Consider the following 23,604-nt stretch of genomic DNA (forward strand, 5'->3'; position numbering starts at 1 on the left):
CGAAAAACTGCTCTTTTTTTTTTCTTTTTGGCTGCTGAAAAACTCTTTTTTTTTATGTCTGAAAATAAGACCTAAATAGGCTTATATTTGCCTCATAAGAATGGGCTTATGGGAAAAAATGGGTTGGTCCAAATTGGACTTTTATTTATCCACATAGGAAAGGAAAAAGGTCCATAACCCAACAATTCTCTCCCTTACGACTAAGTGGAGGAGACCGCCATCCCGGCGACCATGCAACAATCTTCAAACTTCCCTCTTGGCAAAGCTTTAGTCATCATATCGGAACCATTGTCATTTGTATGAATCTTTTCAAGCTCAAGCAACTTAGAATCCAACACATCTCGAATCCAATGGTATCTCACATCAATGTGTTTAGACCGACCATGGAACGTAGAATTCTTGCCAAGATGTATAGCACTTTGACTGTCACAATAAAGCACATACCTCTCTTGAGCACAACCAAGTTCCCCCAAGAATCTCTTCATCCAAAGCAATTCTTTACAAGATTCAACGACAGCAATAAGCTCAGCTTCTGTAGTAGATAGAGCAACACATTTTTGCAACCTAGATTGCCAAGACACAGCTCCCCCTGCAAAAGTAACCAAGTACCCTGAAGTAGACTTGCGAGTATCAACATCACTAGCCATGTCTGAATCAGTATAACCACAAAGAATAGGCTTCCCTGTACCAAAACACAAACTCAGACTAGAAGTGCCACAGAGATATCTCATAACCCACTTCACAGCATTCCAATGTTCTCTTCCCGGATTAGAAAGAAAACGGCTAACAACTCCAACAGCGTGAGCAATATCCGGTCTTGTACAAACCATCGCATACATCAAACTACCAACAGCTGAAGCATAAGGAACTTTCTTCATATTTTCCTTCTCATCATCACTAGAAGGACACTGTTTCGTGCTCAATTTGAAGTGCATAGCTAAAGGTGTACTGACAACCTTAGCTTTGTCCATGCTGAATCTGCGAAGTACTTTCTGAATGTACTTCTCTTGTGATAATACCAATTTCTTGGCCTTTCTATCACGAACAATCTGCATGCCAAGAATCTGCCTTGCTGGTCCTAAGTCTTTCATAGCAAAAGACTTACTCAACTCTTGCTTCAACTTCTGAATCCTGCAAGTATTATGACCAACAACAAGCATGTCATCAACATAAAGCAACACAATAATAAAGTCACCATCAGAGAACTTTTGCACAATGGTCTGAAGAAGTCTTCTTGAAGCCCTGCTGACTCATAAAAGAACCAAACTTCCTGTACCACTGCCTGGGAGCTTGTTTCAAACCATATAAGCTCTTCTTCAATTTGCAAACATAATTCTCTTTACCCTTGACTTCAAAACCTTCCGGTTGCTCCATATAAATTTCTTCATCTAAGTCACCATGGAGGAAAGCAGTTTTAACATCCATTTGCTCAACCTCTAAATCTAGACTTGCAGCCAAGCCTAGAACCACACGAATGGATGACATCTTCACAACTGGAGAGAATATCTCATCAAAATCAACTCCCTTTTTCTGATTAAAGCCCTTGACAACTAATCTAGCTTTGTATCGTGGAACTGGATTACCATCTTCATGTTTCACCCGAAAAACCCACCTGTTTTTCAAAGCTTTTCTGTCTTTAGGTAACTTAACCAAATCAAAGGTATGATTATCATGCAAGGATTTAATCTCATCTTCCATAGCATCAAACCACCTTTCTTTTTCTTCACTTTCCATGGCCTCATGAAGACTCTCAGGTTCTCCCCCGTCAGTCAAGAGTACATACTCATTGGGAGAATAACGAGATGAAGGAATTCTCTCTCTACTAGATCGTCTGAGAGAACTCTCTGGAGCATCTATAATTGGTTGTTGGACAACCACATCATCTTGCACTGGATCATCAACAACATCATGCCGGTCATTCTGAACATGATCACCATCTTCATTATCAACTTGATTTTCATCATTATGAAGATTTTCTTCCGGTGCAATAGTCAAAGGAACTGGATCAACATCAACTAAGCTCTCACTACTCTGAAAATCAGCCTTGTCAGTTTTGTCAAAATCTTCAATTGTTTGGTCTTCAAAGAACACAACATCACGGCTTCTAACAAGTTTCTTCTCAACAGGATCATAGAAACGATAGCCAAATTCATCTTGACCATAACCAATGAAGATACACTGCCTAGTTTTAACATCCAACTTTGACCTTTCATCCTTAGGAACATGTACAAAGGCTTTACACCCAAAGACTCTAAGATGATCATAAGAAACATTCTTACCAGTCCAAACTCTGTCAGGGACATCACCATCTAAAGCAACAGCAGGAGATAAATTGATAACATAAGCAGCAGTATTAAGTGCTTCTGCCCAAAAGGAATCTGACAGCTTAGCATCTGAAAGCATACATCTAACCCTCTCAACTAGAGTTCTGTTCATCCTCTCTGCTAAACCATTTAACTGAGGAGTCTTTGGAGGAGTTTTCTGATGCCTAATACCCTGCTCTCTGCAATATCTATCAAAAGGACCAATATACTCACCACCATTATATGAGCGGATGCATTTGAATGTCTTCCCTGTTTGTCTTTCAACCAAGGCCTGAAAACTTTTGAACACATCAAGTACTTAATCCTTGGACTTCAAAGGAAATACCCAGAGTTTGCGAGAATGATCATCAATAAAAGTCACAAAGTAAAGTGCACCACCATGAGATCTTACCTTAAAAGGACCACACAAATCAAAATGTACCAACTCCAGTAAATCAAGCTTTCTTGAAGGCGGATGACTCTGAAAAGAAACTCTTTTCTGTTTACCGGCTAATCAATGAACACATTTCTTCAACTTTGCTTGTTTCACTCCAGAAAGCAAATTTTTCTTAGCCAAACTATCAATCCCCTTCTCACTCATATGACTCAGCCTTCTATGCCATAACTCTGATGAAGTATCATTCTCCACCAAATTTACTGAGTCTCTGGACATGGAGCCCTGAAATACATACAAGTTAGACAACTTGTCACCACGGGCCATAACCATCAAACCTCTAGTAAGCTTCCACTGGCCAACACCAAATGTATTAACATAGCCCTCATCATCAAGATATCCCACAGAAATAAAATTCAAGCGAATATCTGGAGCATGCTTGACATTATTGAGAACTAGTTTGGAACCATTGTTACTTTCCAAACAAACTGTCCCAATGCCAATAACTTCAACTTCATGATTATTGCCCATTTTCAACGTTCCAAAATTACCTAGAGTATAAAAAGAAAATAATTCCTTCTTTAGCGTGACATGAGAAGTAGCACCAGAATCCACAAACCAGCTAGACTCATCACGAACAAGATTAATGGCATTTGCATCACAAGAAACAAGAAGATTATCATTAGCAACAACAGCAACACGATTTTCATTATCGTCTTCTCTCTTTTGTTCTCTCATATCTCTCTTGTGCTTGTAACAATATTTCATGATATGCCCATTCTTGTGGCAATAGTCACATGTAATATTCTTGTATTTAGACTTTGACTTGCTTCTACTTTTACCTCTATCATTCTGACCTCTGGACTTGTTTCTCCCCCTATCTTCAGTAACCAAAACATCGGAGTGTGAAGCTGAAGAAGATGAGGCTTGAGATCTTCTTCTCATTTCTTCATTCAAGACATCACTCTTAGTATATTCCATGGTTACAACACCACTGGGAGCAGAATTAGTCAAAGAAACTCGAAGAGTTTCCCAAGAGTCTGGCAGAGTATTAAGAAGCCATAGTCCCTGTATCTCATCATCAAACTTTACACCCAATCCGGACAGCTGGTCAAGAATACCCTGAAAATCATTAATATGATCAGAAATAGGAGTGCCCTCTTTATACCTGATATTCATTAATTGTTTCAATAGGAACAACTTGTTGTTGCCAGTCTTCGAAGCATAAAGTGTCTCAAGCTTGTCCCACAAACTTTTGGCATGTGTCTCATTCACAATATGATTTCTAACATTATCTTCAACCCATTGTCTAATATAGCCACAAACCTGCAGATGCTCAAATTCTCATTCTTCATCATTCAAAGACTGAGGCTTATTAGAAGCAAACACAGGTAAATGCATCTTCTTGACAAATAGAAGATCTTTCATCTTGCCTTTCCAAATATGATAGTTACTACCAGTTAAACACACCATTTTACTCATATTTGCCTCCATCATTCAAAACGACAATCAACAATAACCAATGCTCTGATACCACTTGTTAGGATCGGAAATAAGCAGGTGTATATGCGGAAGCTAGCAAAGCAAACCTCAAAAGACCACGAGTAAGAAGACAACAAGAAATATACCAAAAGACACGAAGATTTAACGTGGTTCAGTCAATTGACCTACGTCCACAAAGGAGATGAGCAATCCACTATAAATATGAGAGTACAAAATACAGAGAGAAACAACCTCAACCAATTCACTCGGAATACATGGGAGGTTCACACAAGTGATAACGTATCAAGCTTGTGACCCACAAATTCTCCCCCTAACCAAAACTCTCAAAGTCCTTAAAACTACATTGTGAATGCTGATTAAGTTAGAAGGAATATTCCTCTATTTATAGAGTCCTAAACATTTTCCTACCAAAAAAGGATTAGTCAATTCAAAATTTTTTCCTAAAAGGAAAACCTATTTATGGTAAGAAATCAGGGCAAATAAAATCCAACAATATTTGTAGCTACTATATTAGTCTTAACCTCTCTGTTGTGGCTCATTTCCGTAGCAGCCCGTGTTCCTGACCTGAAAAATTAGAAAATGAAAGCAGAATTTGTGTGCACTAGTGACAATTACCTGCTCATATCCATTCTCCTTCACTATCCCCCAACTTATTGACTGTAGGGGGTTGTGCAGTTAACTGAAAAGGCGATCGAAAGGAAGCGAAACGTGATATATACATGGTTCCAATCACTAATAAGTGATTAGAAGTTGTGTCTTAATCTTGTTTGATATTAACATCTGTTCTTGAGAGAGTTAACGTTAAATAGTACTGATATGTGTTGCATTATTTGATTTTAAGTTTGGTATGTTCTTTCGTGCAATTTGTTGATAATTTTTTGGTTTTGTATTCTTTTGATTTAATTAACTTATGCACAATGGTGTGATTTGTTACATTGAAATGAAAAGCTATTTGTTTGAATGTATGGTGTGTTATGTTCGTCTTTGGCTTTGTATTTCAATTGTTTTTATTCTCAATAATAGCCAAGTTAGGAAGACATTCATCTCACTTTTTTCTGATAGTAGTTATCAAATAATTAATGAGCAGGTTTTAATTCACATGTACCTAGTACCTGTACAATTCAAATGGGATTTTATAACATATCAACATGTCTTGCATAACCCTAACACTATGTTTTGGATCATTATTACTCATTGTATTATATTGTATCGTTATTATACCAACAATGTTTGTTTTGATTGTTACTTAAAATGTATTGTATTGCATTGTTAAATTTCATTGTTACGTAACAATTAAAACCTCTATTTTATGGAACAACCGATTTGGTGTGTTTTCATTGTTACTTGATTTCTTTTTCCAATTAAATCTTTACATAATATTTTAAAATATTATTTTAACCTTTAGCTTAATTATTTAAATCTAGTCAAACTTCATACCCTAGAATAACTAAGGATATTTTAGTAAATTTTTTAAATTAGAATATAGTACGATACAATCAAACCAAATAATTAAAATATTATTAAACAATAACAAACAATACAATCTACCCAAACATCGCATCTATCATACAATACAACTCAATAGGAATTTTTCACCAAAGTAGGCCATTATTAAATCAATTTATCAAGATAATATGTTTTTTTGAAATTTTATAAAACTAGTATAAACTTAGTTCTCAGCAACGTTTCAGGTAATATTTTATTAAAAAAAATTCAATAACAAAAAGACAAAATCTGACAGAATAAACAAACATGAAACGTGATTGTCAGTTACGTTTTATAATTCGTTACTGTGAAACACGTTTTGCAGCTAAAACGTGACTCGTAGTAATATTTTTCTAAAATGGTTGAAAATTGAAATTCAATCTTGTGTGTGCCTCATTCATATTCAAATTTTCCACTATAAAAATGGACTTGAAATATATATGATTTTCTCTTTTCTTTCACTTTTATACATAGACAATACCTTTTTAAATTAAAGAAAAAATTGGAGCTTGTCTTGTATCATCTCAATTTCAAAATTTGTGAATAAATCATATAAGAGATTTTCTCCTAGCCTAAGTAACCATCCCTTCCAAATATTAGACCCATCAATTTCTTATGATTATTAAATATTATACTATCAATAAAGAATTTATTGAATTAATATTAATGCAATAAGTAAGCGAGACAACTATTAAAAAAATAAATAAATTAATATAGTACAAAATTTCTCATCACTCTCTTTTTTCTTACAAAAGTATTATCTATGTATGAAAAGAGAATACAAGAGAAATTTATACATAAAGAATGAGACATATACAAGATTGAATGTTAATTTTTAATCATTCAAGAGAAACGTTATTGTGAGTTACACTTTTAACGGTAAAACGTGCCTCATAGTAACGAAATATAAAACGATACTGATAATAACGTTTTATGTCTGTTTACTTTGTTAGATTTTTGTCGTTTAGTTATTGAATATTTTTGAATAAAAATTACCTAAAACGTTACTGAGAACTATGTTTATACTAGTTTTGTAAAAAAAATTTATAAAATATATTATTTTGATAAATTGATTATAATAATGGCTTGCTTTGGTCAAACTTTCACACAATAGAGTATAATATTATACATTATGAAACAATGAGTAATAATGATCCAAACAAAATGTAAAGAGGCGGAGCTATGTGCCAATTCACAGAAGCAATAGTGTTTACTCAAATTTGATATAAGTACTAAATTATTCACTAAATATTTAGAAATAATCGAATGTGAAAACTTAATTATTATTGTATATTAACTTGAGACTTTTGTAGCAACCTTTATATATTTCAAAATGTAGTGTCTCATCTTAAGGTGTTTCTAAGCATTTAAGATTTAAAGTTCACACATTAAGAATTATAGTCCTTTCAAGTGACTATAAACTTAATAATTTGTACATATTTTATGATTTCTTAAATAAATAGAGTTTAGATCAAAGTTAAGATGAAACTTCATAGTCACTCCAATTTATGAACGGGTGGATTTTATCAACATCCATTTGACGCAACTCACCCCACATCCACGTGCACTCTAACCTTTTTTTCATCGTCCTGTTGTCATTTCTACGTATAAAGTACTTTTATTATTATGCTGTAATAGTACCTCAGACTGAATTTTAATTTTTATGTTGTAATAGTACCTAAGGTGTAGTCCAAATGGAATGGAAGTTTATTCATCATTATCAATAATATATCTGTTGAAGTTTTTCTACGTAGGTTCGAATCCTGCCTCTTTCACTTGGTTGTTGTAGACTTCAGAGAAGAGAAAAGAGGCATTCCTTATGTATCCATTCTCTCTGTTTTTCCGTATTTATTAGTCCAAATTATATCTCTAGTAACTCGTTTGGAAGCGTATTAATTATTGTTTGAATTTATTTTAATATATAGCAATCATGAAATGGAAAAACTTACATTTTGAGGGACCTTATTTTGTTTAAGCAATAATAGCCTAATAGGTTATATCAGAAGAAGTTTGATACATTGAGAGCATTGTCACACACACAAAAAAAATTATCAAAAGAATCCATTAGAAAAACCTTTCAATAACTTTGCATCTCAATTATGAGCTTGGTAAGAAGATATAATATGTTTATTTTATTAATTTTCAATTTAGACAGCTAATATGTTTAGGTCGTCCCTAATAAAAAGAATAGGGCCTTTGATGGTCATCCTTGGACTCCGCTTAACCATTACATAAAATTTCATTTTTGTGTTCCTATATTAATCCCAACCTATTTTTATTCCTCTCTCATTGCTGCACTTTCTCTAATTTCCATTGCTGCATTCAAAATTAAATACAAATAAAAGGAGCAAAAAAACGTTCATAGCAAGAAAAAAAAAATGGCAGCACCTAAAATCATTGTTCTTGCTCTCGTTTTCTTCGCCATGGCTTGTATGGTCTCCGCCATTGATGAATATTCTACAACAACTGCAGCTTTGAAAGACGCAGCTAATGCTCCTATTCCGGTTGAAAACAACAACATTATTGGTAATTCTTTTTTTACTTAGTTTTCGAATATATATAAATAATGAAGTTACTGTTCAAAAGATTCTAAAATGTGTCAACGTAAATTGAGACAGGTACTATTAATGGTATCGATGAAAATGAAGCTGTATCTGCTGCACCAGTTGGTGGACCAGTTTCTGGAGTTACTTTTCCTGACATAAGCCTACCACCAGCACCCAATGGAGGCAGCAGTAGCAATACTATTGATTTCACCACAATTGCCACAATTATTGTTGCTGTTTCATTCTTTTTTTAAATCATGAGTGGCCGGAGGGAGCTTCAATCCATGTTTTCTTGGTTACATATTTTCCTGTCTTTAATTTATGTTACATGTTATAATGGACAATATGTAAAAGACATCATCTTTGTAAACCATGAAATTTTTATCAAAAAATGAAAAACTTTGAATCGGATTTCCTATTCTTCTTTAATTTATTTATATGACACGATTATTGTTTACTCTCTTGAATATATATCAAGTGTTATTGGGTTATGGAAATGGTTTTATACAAAAATAAATTATTGAATTATTGGTTCAGTTTTGGTTTTTGAATTTTGTTAGAATTATTGGGTAAATTGATAATCCATTAAGATTACTAATCAACTACTCTTTTCGTCTAATTTTATACGTTACCTTTCGAATTTGAAGAGTCAAACAAGTCTATCAAATTTTTTCATAAATCTTCTAAACATTTTGAATTATCAATTATTGTGACTCATAGTATTTTTTACGTAGTTTACAAATATATAAATTTCATTTCAAAAAAATTGAAGATTCCATGCGTAAATTTTTTGTCAAACTTAAACCGTTTGACTCTCGAAATATAAAATGTGTATATAAATTGGAACAGAGGAAGTAGTTTACTCGTCATAAATATTAAATATTAATCTCAATAGATTATGAGTTATTGTTTTTGTTTTTTTAGCCTTCAATTTACATTTCATAATGAATTTGAGTTCACAAATTCACGTTTTACATGATGTTAAAACCTAAAAAAAAAAAGAACTCTATTCTATCTAATTTCTCTTTGTTTTACACTTGCAAAATTCTTTTTCATGTTAGTTAGTACTATTTCATGAGCATTAGTAAAGTTATATTATTGTTTTGTGGTGTCAAACTATTGGAGAAATCGTGTATCTATTTTATAAGCATTTTCTTATTGGTTATACCAAGAATCAAACTGTTAAAAAACCTAAATCAATAAAAGGAAAATATCTTGTTCATTTCATTATTAGCTTTTCATATTTAAAAATAAAAAATCAATAAACTGAACCAATAATGTACAAAATCAAACTAAATCGATCGATCTCACTTTTTATAGTATTAGATTACTATTTGAATGCTTTCATTGATCACTCTTTGCCTTTAGAGCACTGAAGGAAGCCAAGTTTGTCGAATTGGAACTAATTAATAACATTAAATATATTTTGTTATGTGATCTGGAATATAGCACATTGAATTTATCGTAAATTACTATCCTTCTCTCAAAATTATCAACAACATTTTTTTTTAAAAAAAAAAACTTATTTATTTGTCTAACTGAATCTAAATATTCACCGGTCTTCAATATGAGTAAAATACATTTCTAATATTTTGTCAAGTTAGAGGTATTTTTAGCACTTATCTTGACTTTTTATTAAGAGTTTCATACTTGTATAAATATATGAGATCACTTGCTATGTCATGTAGCAAATCAAATATGTATCTATGTTTAATTAGTCAAATAAACAATATTTTTAAGTCTTTTAATAATTTAAAAATAAAGTTAATAATTTACACTAAATTCAAAAGTTTTTTTCAAACGCTTCTAATATATATTAATATTTCCTTTTTATGAACTTTAAACCCAAAATAGTTGAAATGATATTAATTTTCTTACATGTTTGGAGCAATTAGTCTTTACTCTTCAAATTTCTGTTGATGTCTATCCTGCAGAGGTACTCAAATTGAATCAGTGATCGATTTCTATGTTTCGTCGTAAACCTAATTACAACTCATGCGTCATTTTGAGTCGAAAGGAGGAGATAGGTACATTTCACTTAAGATAAGCGTTACAAGAAAATGCCAATTGAAGTGTGAGTTGAGTTTCTTTTTTACAAGTTTATTAGAGGAATATATGTATTTTTTCCTAATATTTAACAATAAAAATTGACATTATATATAAATATTACAATTAAAATAACTTGGTTTCATCTAACCGCTATAATTTTTAATTTCAGGTGTCCACCAGTAAGCACTTAAATTTGCATAAAATTAAACAAAACAATATGTTCATCCTACATGATGTCATACATGACAATTTTGTGTCTTAATTGACGTTTTATGTGTATTATCACTACAAGAAACAACTTTATTTAAGACCAATATTTAGAACGGGTTAATAATCCCGTCTTTAAAAATCATATATTAAGACGAAATTTTATTTCGATCTTTGATTCCATATGTTATTGTGAAGATTCTAAATCTGGTCTCTATAAAAAGTAGTAACTCGTCCCAAATTAAAACTTGGGCCTTAAGAAATATATTGGTTGGCAGGAAATACTTTCACCAAAAAATTAGCCGCCTAAATTAAAGTCATCAATTCATAAAAATCTTAAAAGAAAAGAAAATAAAGAACAGACGCCTCAGTATTTGTTTCTCAAAGCAACGATCTTCCACAGCTAACAACCAGCTTCGCTTACAACAAACTTAGTACATAGTAGCTCTCAACTAAAAATCTGTGTTTTCTCAGAGAAAGCACATGTCTGCCTAGCAGTAAATGCAACCCAAGTCGTATTGATTAGTGTTTCATCTCAGTGTTCTCGAAACAGAAAAAGCAGAGGTTTGGGCAGCTGTGAACTTTTTTTTATTTAAAACTCGTCTCGGATCTTAGGTTTGTCTCTACTTCTACGAGTTTGTTTGATTTTTTTATCTGTGTTTTCTAAAAAAAAATAGAAAACACAGGTCTGCCTAGCAGCAAACGTAACCCATGTCTCATTGATTATTGTTTCATCTCGATTTTCTCATAACAGAGAAAGTAGAGGTCTTCGTAGCTGTGATTTTTTTCCATTTGTAACTGGTCTCGGATCTCAGGCCTCCCTTTACTTCTACGAGTTGATTTGATTTTTTTCTGTACAGTTGATTTTCTATTTGTTTTGTTCGAGTTGTAACTCGTCTGTTTGAGTTCTTGTTCTCTAAGACTAGATGTTGATCATTTTCTAAAAAAATGATTTAGTTTCTTAGTGTGATATAATTCCAAAAGTGAAGGGGATCGAGCATTTCTTGATGAAGTATATGTTCCTAAAGACAAATAATAATGAACCAAATTTGAAAAGAGACACTAAAAACTCAATGAGCTAAGAAAATATTAAGAGATAATATAGAGAGTGTTCTGTTTAAGTTTAGAAATCTCTCATGATTTACAAGTGAACTACTAAGAGGGCAAATGAGAGAAGTAATTGCAGAATGTTGCAACTGAATAAGTGAAAACACGATAGTCTTGTTTGGGTCTGAAACTGATGAAATATGTAAAACACAATAGTAATGATGCTAACTGACCAACTGTGGTACTGCACATAGAAGATTGAATGAGTGATAGTTTTGTTTGGGTCTGAAAATTAGAATCTTGATAACTTTCAAGGTGAGTTTTTTTTTATCCTCTATTTTTTTCTTATAGATTGTTTTCTTCTTATAACATAGTGTATAGTGTGTGACTAAATAATCAATCATATTTTGACGATTACAGTAACATGAGTTGATGAACGATGAAGAAATCAATAGAAAACTGATGCAAATTACCTCTTGTATATGATGCACATAGTAGGTAGAAACAACGATAGTTTAGTTTATGTTTCAAAACATGTAAAACTCAAGATTTTTCAATAGTTACACCATATTTTTTTTAATTCTTGTAAAACAGAATCACTAGCTATTTTCTGTTTGTTCAACTTTTTGTTAAGCTTCCTCTTTTTGGAGCTGATTTTCTTCTTCTCTATATTTGATTTATTCGAGTTGCACTATACACTTATTTGAATTACTCTTCATCTTTGAGATTGACTGGTCAAATTTTTTGAAGTATATCATAGTGTTTCGTGTGTGTCTAAGAAAATCGATCATATAATTTTTACAATAAAATTAAGTCAAATTCACAAAAGACGTAAGAACAAACAAAACGGATACAAATTACATCATGTGGTGTTGTACATAGAAGGTAGAAATAGTTGTAGTTCCATTTACATTACAAACTTAGCAAACTCGAGAACCTTCAAGAGATATGTTCTTATAGTTGCACCATATATTCGTCCATTCCTATCAAACTCTCAATTACCACGAATTTTTAATTAAAAAAATCTGTAACTAACAAATTATAAGAAAACTGTAAATAACAGATTGTAAAAAGTTTGTAAATTTTTTATTATAAAAAATCTGTAAATAACATATTGTAAAAGAAACATTCTTATAACTGCACCACATATTCTTCCATTCTTGTAAAACTCAAGCTCGACAAATTTGCCCAAATGACTGTAACTGCTAGTAAGTTGTGCACATCTTATAATTTATCAAAATGTCTGTAAATAACACACTGTAAGTTGTAAATAATTTATTAAATTTAATTATACTAGTTACAAAATCACAAGTTGTGTGAATTTAAAGTTTTTTCTTATCGTTTATATTTTCTTATTCTATTTTTATGTATTTTGTAAGGTTATGACACCTAGTAAGCAGTGGATGCAACTTTCTCTTGATAAACGGGTTGACCAGGCCTATTTAGATGGGGTGAAAAAACTTTTGGATTATGCTTTTCGAGGTCTGTCTTGCTAATTTTATCAATATAGTCAACTCCTACAAGTTGATGCCTTATTTTTTGTCAAATAGTCATTGGGAAATTGTATTCAAACAGTAGCACTTTGTTTTCTCCAGGTTCTATTGGTAAGGAACGAGGAACTGGACATAAAAACTCCACCATTCCTTCTAGTGAAGTTCATACTCTAATCAAGTAAAGCAATGTACCAAAGAAGTTGAAACAAGTATGTTTCTTTTCTAAAATATGTTTTATTTTAAATTCCATGTATAATAGAAAGTAAATGTCAAAGTTTTTATAATATTACTTCTTGATTCTAGGTGCTATAGAAAAGGGATGTGAGCAAATGCCTAGATCTTTCTGCTCATTTTAGGGGTTTCTGAAAATAATGTGGAATCTAGTCAAGGACTACCATCAATGGATAAAAATTCCCTTGTTTTTGAGAAAGAAAACACGGAAATCAAATCTCATGGTTCTACTGATCAAGTAAGGCAACCCTCCCAAACAACAGAAACAAGTATGAACATTTACAAATATGTGCATTATCAATCTGTAGAACTAAATTTTACTGATGTAGTTCTTACTAAATTATACAACTACATGATCATCTAATCCTAAGAAGGTGAAAAGGGTTCGAAGACCAAAAAAGTGTAAAGAAGTTGCATCACTTGAAGCCAGAAAGAAGTTGAAAATAACATTCTATAATAATCGAACGGTTGGAACAAATAGCAATCTGTTTTTGAGGCACCTGAAAAATAATTCGTGATTATAAAACATGTGTCCATTGGGAGTATCATTGTTTAGTGATATCAAGCAACAAAATATGGATCATACGTGGGTAGTTATTGCAGTAACAATTATGAATTACATTGTTTAACATGTTGACAACTTACTTTTCCTATTCAAACATTAAGCACTGCTGCATATCTTTTTCATGCTCAAATTTGTACATACTTTTTGTCTATTTGTCACACAATGTTCACTTTCCTTTTTTTATTTAAGCTCATATTTTAATTGTTGTAGGATAAATTTGAGAGTGATGACTTGAATGATCATTGTGATCATATATTTTGATGGATGAATGAGTTATGAAACAACTGGAGATGATACTTGCATGCTACTTTTGTGAAGAATAAACCGATCGTTCAAGCTCTTAAGAATATTCCAAAAGGAGTAGAAAGGAAGGAATGAGAGTGGTTAGTTAAGGAACAATTTTGTTCTGAAAGTTTTCAGGTATACCTAGTGATCTAACAATTTACATTGTTAAAGCAATCATTTCGCAGCTCATAGTGTTATTTAGATGTGAAGCTTTTTGAAGTTGATAAATTTTCTTAGATATGAAAGTTTTACCTAACAATACAGGCAAGGAGCAATACAAAATTGAGGCAAGTTAAAGGTGTTCCATCATATTGATAGCAAGCCTATTAGAGAGATTATTTTTCAGTAGATATTATCAAAAAAATTTATTTTTTAATAAAATATTTACAATGTGTTATTTGACATGTTTTTTGTTTAATTTAAAGAGCGAAAAAGATGGTAATCCATCAAATTTGGCGATTATTTTCTTTGAGACTCGTAAGAAAAATAACAAGCTTGTTGAACCAAAAACAATTGAAAAACATGTGTGTTTGGTAAATTCAATAAGTAAATTACTTCAAACTATTATGAAATGTGTTAATATATAATGTTTTATATGTTGTAGGCTTAAATCAAAGAAATACTAAAAGTTGAGTCATCTCTGCTAGCATAGAGATTGTTAAAAAGTATTGTGGACCTCAAAATTGTAGCCATGACTTTGGGGATGGAGTAAAGGCAAAGGACATGAGAGGTGACACTTCTTCAAAGGTTGAATTACTGTCTGAGCTACGTTCAACTCAAGAGAAAAATAAATTAAATGACGAAAATAAATCCTTGGATGATCGCTTGTTTACATTAGAAGATGGAAAGAAAGAGATAATAAATATGAAAGAGTTCTTTGCTGCTCAACAATCACATAACCTGCATATGACATCACTTGTATCAACTGAATGACCACTGACATTTTTTGTTGATCAAGTAAGTAACGATATATCAAACTCTATTTATGTATTGACGTTTAAGCAGTTACTGTAAGGTTGGAATCATAGGAAACTAATAATGATTATCGATGTCTCAGATGTAATGGTGTCTCTACTTCATGTGGTGATGCAATCTGTGCAAGTGATTTGAGTGCTTATGAGTTCTAATCTGTTCTTTATTGTGATTTGCTGAGCCTTGCAAATTATCCTTGTTGTGTTCAGGTCGATTATCCTCCTTCCCAATCAATTCATTTTGAGATTTAGTACAACCATCTGCTTGATTGTGGAGTATCTCAGAGTTGTTGAATTTTATTATTAGCTCGATTTAATTGTGCCCCTCCACTATGGACCCCACCTGTGTTTGGCTCTTGCTAAAACTCGGAGTTGTTGTTGGAATTGATCTCTGTAATTTTTTTTATGTACCCCACATTATTGACAAACCATTTGAAGATCACTATACATATAGTTATTCTCTGTTTTTTATTGATCTTTGTTTGAAATACAACTGTTCTCTGTGTTTTTAATTTTCTGCACATAATGTAACAGATCTTTGTCTCTGTGAATGTGATCTTCCAACTGAAATGAACAATTCATTTCTTGTTAATGTGATCTTTCAACTGAAGTAGCACTACAAAAAAGCCAACCACCATAACCAGCTCTAATGGAATTATGTCCTTTCTTTGTTTCGCCTTCAAGACTTCTTGTTCTACGTAAAGATATAAGATTTATGATTAAATTGGTGTCTAAATGAACTCTCTCACTAGATTATAATGACCATTTGTTACTGCCAAATCAATAATAGAAGCGAACTACCATTGATCCGCTGTGCTTTCCCGTCTCAAAGGAAATAACTTGGAGGCATTTTGACAACAAAGTAAAGCGCTCAACAACCAACTCCTACAAATCAAGAAAACCAAAAAAATCTCGAGATACATATGTAATAGGTAATATTTAATTTAACTCAACATATAACTGGATACCTTATTGGTCTTTGATCAGAGTGGGCAAGCTTTCTGAAACTTGTCTGTCAGATAGAATGTTCTCCTTTACATTACCATAATGTTATTGATCTGCATTTATCTTGGTGGCTTGTTGGTCAACATCCTTACAGTTGCGCCATTCGGTTGTCATTGTCTTGTTGTGCATAGTCTACTGTGTCAGCCTTCAATACATAGTTTTTTTAGATTTGACGCAATCACTATGATGACGTATTAGACTTGTGACACAGTCACAAGAATCAATTTGAGATTGTTTGGCTCCTACAAGAATTACAAATTGAAAGAAAATAATAATATGTTGCTTCTTTCCCCTGCTACACAAATAACTTTGTTGTTTCTCATGAAACCTTTGTATCTTGATTGTTCAGTTCCTCCATAAAAGTTTGTGTCCCCTGAAATATAATATAAATCTTCTTGATGAAATTTTTTTCTATTTGTACTAAGTTGTTGTTATTGAATTTATGTTTCTGATATATAGATTTTTATTATAGGTTAATGAATCTTAAAGGTTTCGTAATCATTTTTTCTTATTTTCATGCAAATTATTCATATGCGTGGATAACCCTTGGTGAATTTTGATTTCTTTTGTGAAGGTTGAAGCTACAAGTGAAGATGAATGTTTAGAATAACCATCAGACCATTAATATATTGCTAAGAAAGTTATGCAAAACTTGAAAATGTTGCTAAGTTTTTTTGTTGAGAAAATGTTTTAACTAACAACACGGGATGTAACTTATTTTGATTCTTATGTCAGCCTTTTGTATAAAGATTTACCGTAGCAATCTTATATTTATTGACAAATTAAAGCTTACTATTTTTTTGTGATACAAAGATCTAGAATAATTGGTGGTCAACTAGAGACCAACTTTTTTCTCGTATCTAAAGGTTCATCTAGGACGAGACAATTTGTTGTCTCTAAAAGTTTCATCTACACTGATGCAACTTTTTGTCCCTAAAGGTTCATCTAGGACGAGTTGTTTCTTGTCGCGAAAAACAATATGGGATGACGTAGTTAGTGATAAAAAAAGGAAATTTAGGATGAGTATAGTTACTCGTCCCAAAAGAGTATTCTAGGACGAGATTATTGCTAATCTCTAAGGATTTACTGACCAGAAAATAACTAATTTTCCAAGAAGGAAATATCTTTATGGGACGAGTAATGTAGTCTCTAAAGACATTTTGCGGTGAAGACATTTAATGTCTGCAAAAGCATACAGTCCCGATTGACCTTTCGAAGAATAATTTAAGGGTGGCGACCAGCCGAAACCCGTCCCAATAGACCATTTGGGACCAGATTTTCCTTTCTTAGAGATAATTTTTCTTGTAGTGTATGCTACGTAGAACTACTTGTTCAGTTTTATACAAATTTAGTATATACTTATGAAAACCTAATAATCGAAGGGAATAAATGTCAATCGAAGTCCAAAAATATATAAAGGGTGCGTTTATACATTTTAAATTAAAAAAATAACAAATATATCTCCTAACTATCGTAAATAGTATGCAGATACCCTTCGTTATACTTTTGGGACATTGTTGCCTCTGCCGTCCAAAAACTATAGCATATATGCCCTTCGCTCGAATGAAAGACTAACTAGGGACACATGACACAGCCTTATTAGTCTATCCGATATTTAATAAATTTTAGGGCGGTAGATAAGATTATGACATGTGTACATTTCGTTAGTCTAAAGGGTATATATATTTTAATTTTTGGATGATATGAGCACTAATATCCAAAAGTATGACATAGGGTATTTACACACCATTTACATAGCTTCAGAGTATATTTATTCTTTTTCCGTGTAAATTATGCAATCAAAATTTTAATTAAAAGTTAGGAGTCAATTCCCTATATGGTCACCCAAGTTAAGAGAATTGCCTTGAAATATTATTTATGTTTCATTTAGGACCAAAATAAACTCAACTATCACTATTTTTCTCCAAATATACTTGACACTTTAAAATCATCACTCTCTCCTAGTTGGCATGACATGTCATTAAAATCTTTTTTTTTAATAATAGACTAATTTAATTCATTGAACCTTTTTAACTAAAATAATGATCATATTATTTTTACTTTATTTTTAATCTATTAAGAATAAATTTTCATACTTAAAATCTTTTAACAAAATTAATTGTTTCTTATGTTATGAAAAATACATTTTTAAAATGTACTATAATTTTATTAATTTTGACTAATTATAAACACATACATTTAAAAAAATATTTATGTACAAATCACTCATTAACACTAATTAACATCAATTAATCATAAGTTGTATAACAAATCAATAATATCAAAAGTCAATTAACTACTACAATAATATTAATTGTATATTATGCAATTCATACTTCCAATATTTATTTTTTTTGAAAAAAAAAGAAGAAAGTGAAAAATATTATATTTTTTATCCATTAGAAATACTAAATACCTCAAAAGTTTCCTTAAATTCTAGTTGATATGCTTTGTCATTAAATATTCATTTTAAAAAAATAATAGACCTATTTAATTCATCAAACTTATGTCTCTACAAAATAAATATATACGTGAGAATTTATGAAGATTATAACAAAAGTAATTTAAAAAGTCTAGTAACTTTATATATTATCACCAAACAAAATTCAATGGAAAATCTCTGTGTGCAATTATTGCATGATAATTTTAAAATTTTTAACTAAATTATTTGAAAATCTTACTTTTAATAAAAGTATTTAGATAAATTTGTAAGGTTGACAAAAAAATTGGTAAGAAAAAGAAAATTATTATTTAACTTTTTTTAATTTTATTTTTATTTTTATTCTTTTATTCTATATTATATTATATTGTATTATATTATATTATAACTTTTCATACAATTAGACATCAATAAATAAACTAATAATTAATTGAATTTACTAACTTAATTCGTTAATATACATATTTTATGAGATTAATATACTATAAATAAAGATCAAAATTTTATATTCTATAAATATTATTCACTTATTATTTTCTTTTTTTTTTAAAAAATATTATAAGTATATATGGATTTCAAAGCATTCAAATAATTATTTCTTAATAATTAGTCGATCTTTAATATTATTGATTTATTATACAATTTATGAATAATTGAAGTAAATTAGCGTTCATAAGTGATTTGTATATCAATATTTTGTGAATATATGTGTTTATTAGTATTTAAAATTGATGAAATTATAGTACGTTTTAAAAATGTATTCTGCACAGCATAAAAAAATAAAAAGTTTAATATGATAAAAGATTTTAAGTATGAAAATTTATTCTTAATAAATTAATTAAAAAAATTAAAAAAATATGGTTATTATTTTAGTTAAATGAGTTTAATGAATTAAATTAGTCTATTATTAAAAAAAGACTTTAATGACATGTCATGCCAACTAAGAGAGAGCGATGCTTTTGAATTATCAAGTATATTGGGAGGAAAACAGTGATAGTTGGGTAATATTTTGGTTCTAAATGAAACATAAATGATATTTTAAGACAATTTTTTTAACTTGGGTGATCATTCAAGAAATTAACTCTAAAAGTTAGGTAGATATTTCCGCTCACTCGACCCAATTCGATTTGACCCGACCCGACCCATTTAGATACAGTACACGAATAAACCAGAAGCGGGAGCACTTTTTATTTAAGGGTTTATCGCAGACAGCATGCTAGGGTTTTGAAGTGTTCTAGATTCATAAAACAACTCTCTCTGTCACTGTCGCCGGAGATTATTATTTACCGATCTGACCGGAAGCAGGTCACAGTGAACAATGGCGTTAGCTTTCGATGAATTCGGAAGGCCGTTTATAATACTGAGGGAGCAAGAACAAAAAACCAGATTAAGAGGCCTCGATGCTCAGAAGGCCAACATTTCCGCCGGAAAAGCTGTTGCACGTATTTTACGTACCTCACTTGGTCCTAAAGGCATGGATAAGATGCTTCAGAGCCCTGACGGCGATGTCACCATCAGTATGTTCTTCTTCATTCTTTTTTTTGCTTCCCTTACTCTTCATTGAAGTTTGATCTACTTTTTTTTTTCTTCTGCTTGGTACTAATTTTGGTGATCTACGTTTGTAATGAACGGTTTGATTTATTTTCTTCAGAAAGTATATTGTCTGTTTGTTTCGAAGGAGATTTTCATGCAAAGTGTTGTCCAGAAATGTTTGATTGGTGAGCTGAGAATATTTTCTGCAAAAAATAATTTTTCAAGATTGATAATAATGCCATTGAATTTGGCAGTGTTTTGATAAAATCTCTTGAGTTGTAATGGTTGGTAACTATATCCAAGTGTTGGCTGGAGCAAGTGAAACTCATAAAGCTGGGATAGTTACATAGGCAAAATGAATTCTGCATGTTAGTACGGAAATGATGGAACCATTTTGCTGGAAAATGTACAGTTTTCGTGGGAAAATATTCTTTGGTTACCAAATACCAGAATAAATATGACTTCTTTATGGGAAATATTTTGGCACATTGTGTATGTAAATAACTGGATTCTGCATTCACTAGTGGTAATCCTAGTGTTTTCAAATGACGATTTGAGAAACTGTAAGTCTAGGAGCTTACCAGCCCCTTGTGGAGTTAGCGGACCAAGAGAAAAAATTCCCCGATATAATAAAGAAAGTAAGAAGGGTTCCAAACCATTGAAACAGAAAGCACTTGGTTCTGTATTGTGTATTTCATTTTGTTATAGATGCACTACTGATTGTAAGAAATTTTGTCCGAGGTTGCAATTGATGAGATTAAAAGTTTCTGTTTTTGTCCAGTAACTAGGCTTAGTAGAATGTCGAGTGTACAACTCTGCATAGCTCTAGAGTCAAGTTAGTTAGGCCCCTATAGTTGGCTTCACCACAGTTGCTTAAGTGCGTCCATTTCACTTACTATGTTTGATGTGATGTACGGTGATATTAGTGCCTGCAGTCATACTTGGTTTATGGAGGAACTAAGGGGCTATTGCATATGCAGTATAGATGTTCAAGCTTCCGATTGCCGTTTATCCATTTTGTTAATGGAAATTGGATTGGCTCATACGATATATTTTCTGTTTGTATCAGTTATTTGTAGTTCTGACCTTACTAATAACTTTGAACAATTTCGGAAGGAAATTATAACTCTATTTCAATTCTTGTACATTTCAATATAAGGTCCAAATGTGAAAGGTAGATTAATATATTATTGAAATGTAATAAGACTGCTTAGGAGACTATTTTTGAGCACTTTATATATAGAATATCTCTTTTGTTTGAGGAGTGGAGAGGCGTGTCTAGCTTTGCTGTCTCATTGATGTCTGGCATTTAAATTCCTTTGCTACAAATTTCTGTTGACTCAGCTTCTCAAGATCTTTTAATCACTGTTCTGGTCCTTTTGGAAAGAAATTTTTGAGGTGAACCTTGGGGCAACATACAATTGTTTTTCCTATGAGGCTTGCGTGATTCTAAAGGCAATCCAGTTGAAGCAAGCTTTTCTTTGCGTTCAGCTTTCCCTTCTTTCTGCCAGACGTGCCTCTATTCGGTAGTCTTCTTATGTTTGGGAAGAACAGTAGTTACTTGAACACATAGTTGAAACTACTATGAGCTCTTCCCTTTCTGATCTAACATATACAGACAATCTCATGTCTTGTTTTGATGTTTCTAATATTGGAGATTTCAATTGTCAGCAAATGATGGTGCCACCATTTTGGAGCAGATGGATGTTGACAATCAGATTGGGAAGTTAATGGTTGAGTTGTCACGAAGTCAGGATTATGAAATCGGCGATGGAACCACTGGAGTTGTTGTCATGGCTGGGGCACTCCTAGAACAAGCTGAGAAGTTGTTAGAACGTGGTATTCATCCTATTCGGATTGCAGAAGGGTATGAAATGGCTTCAAGGATTGCAGTTGAGCATTTGGAGCGTGTAGCTCATAAGTTCGAATTTGGTCAGAATGATGTTGAGCCTTTGGTTCAAACTTGCATGACTACTTTGTCATCTAAGATGTAAGTGACAAGTCAATTTCAGATACTGGTTGGAAATTTCTATGTTGCGGATTGTACTTTATGGCTTCATGAACATGCATTTTATTTATAACATGCATCATGTGTAGTATTTTGCTGCTTTTGATAATGTTACAATGCTTGAAGACCCTGAAACAAAACTTGATACTTTTTTTGAAATGAATAATTTATTGCAGTGTGAATAGATGCAAACGTAGCATGGCTGAAATTGCTGTTAAAGCTGTGTTAGCAGTTGCTGATTTAGAGAGGAAGGATGTAAACCTGGACTTAATCAAAGTTGAAGGGAAAGTTGGTGGGAAGTTAGAGGACACAGAGCTAATTTATGGTATTATAGTTGACAAAGATATGAGTCATCCACAGATGCCAAAGCAAATTGAGGATGCAAAAATTGCAATTTTGACATGTCCCTTTGAGCCTCCTAAGCCAAAGACTAAGCATAAGGTTGACATTGATACTGTGGAGAAGTTTCAAACTTTACGCCTACAGGAGCAGAAGTACTTTGATGACATGGTCCAGAAATGCAAGGTAAATTACTGGATCTATAAAAGAGATGAGAGTTGAAAACCTTTGTTGAAGCTAATCCCTTGTTCTACAAGGGAATGAAAATGGGAGGGTTGGAGCAACAAAAGACAGACGTGTTTCTTGGCTCTTATAGATATATTGGAGTACTAAGAAGTCTATGATCAGCTAAAACTAATAGTTCTCCTTGACTATCTGGTGATAGTGTTGCAAAACTAGTTCCCTTCACTCTTTGACATCCATTTATCCTCTTAGCGAAGGAGTTAGTTTTTCCAAGCCTATCACTGTATATGCAAAACTCAGTTACGAATGAAATCCAGAGATATTTGTTCTCCTCTCCTGCCCCTTGTCTTGTAAGTTTATGCAATGTGGTCTGCCTATTAACATAAACAAGTACAGGGAGTAGGTATGCCAACACTTGTGTTCACAATTATCACTGAGTCATATATAAGGGAACTTCACTTGCAGCTTGTTTGATGATTTTTACCTATTTTATTGTACCATATTGCATTGTGTACATTGTGTCACTACAACCTATGCACATTTCTGCCTATTTATACTTGCTAGTTATGTTCACAAATACCACTGAGTCATATATGTAATGGAACTTCATTTATTTTTGAAACTGGTAAGTTTATGTAATGGAACTTCATTTACAGCTTGTTTGGATGATTGTTACCTTTTGTATAGTATCATTTGTTACTTGAATTTTGTTGTATCGTGTAAATATCGTTTGAAGACTCATGTTCTGTCTATTATACATACAAGTTACCAATTTCAATTTTTTTACTGTATCATATTGTTGAATCCATTGTTATGTAATGAGAAGTGTCATTTTATGTGACTACCAATTTCATGTGGTCGTGTTGTTACTTTTTTTTTTCTTCTCATTTTGCTCTTATTATCTAATAATCTTATTTTTTACTCTACCATACTTTTTTTTAACTTTGCATGTACCATACTTTTTCTTTATAATGTTGTAAGATCATCTTTTAAATTGCTTGTGCATGATGATATGTA

General features: G+C 31.9%; 2 protein-coding genes across 7 annotated transcripts in view; both read left to right on the top strand.

The window, feature by feature from the left end:
* Nucleotides 1–23,604, top strand: part of LOC101251777 (T-complex protein 1 subunit epsilon) — a 30,895-nt gene that overhangs the window by 3,778 nt on the left and 3,513 nt on the right. For 2 of the 6 annotated variants that reach the window (XM_069297897.1, XM_069297898.1), the window contains exons 2-4: nt 19,737–20,041; nt 21,729–22,047; nt 22,242–22,590. In XM_069297897.1, coding sequence (XP_069153998.1) covers nt 19,843–20,041; nt 21,729–22,047; nt 22,242–22,590 — 867 coding nt within the window. In that variant the 5' untranslated portion in view covers nt 19,737–19,842. Of the gene's footprint in view, nt 1–19,699; nt 20,042–21,728; nt 22,048–22,241; nt 22,591–23,604 lie in introns of all 6 variants that reach the window. The other 4 variants (XM_069297896.1, XM_069297895.1, XM_069297899.1 and 1 more) reach the window with 3 other exon arrangements.
* On the top strand, nt 7,965–8,642 carry LOC101251474 (uncharacterized). The gene is made up of 2 exons (XM_004239110.5): nt 7,965–8,211; nt 8,304–8,642. The coding sequence occupies exons 1-2, from the start codon at nt 8,064–8,066 to the stop codon at nt 8,483–8,485; spliced, it is 330 nt and encodes a 109-aa protein (XP_004239158.2). The 5' UTR covers nt 7,965–8,063; the 3' UTR covers nt 8,486–8,642.

Source organism: Solanum lycopersicum, chromosome 5, assembly GCF_036512215.1.
Source record: "Solanum lycopersicum chromosome 5, SLM_r2.1".
Classification (NCBI taxonomy): Eukaryota; Viridiplantae; Streptophyta; class Magnoliopsida; order Solanales; family Solanaceae; genus Solanum; species Solanum lycopersicum.

What these genes read in the sequence shown, in the direction of transcription:
- LOC101251474 (XM_004239110.5), top strand. Translation starts at nt 8,064, where the DNA reads ATGGCAGCACCTAAAATCATTGTTCTTGCTCTCGTTTTCTTCGCCATG. An exon ending in TGAAAACAACAACATTATTG is followed by an intron (nt 8,212 to 8,303) that starts GTAATTCTTTTT and finishes AAATTGAGACAG; the next exon opens with GTACTATTAATGGTATCGAT.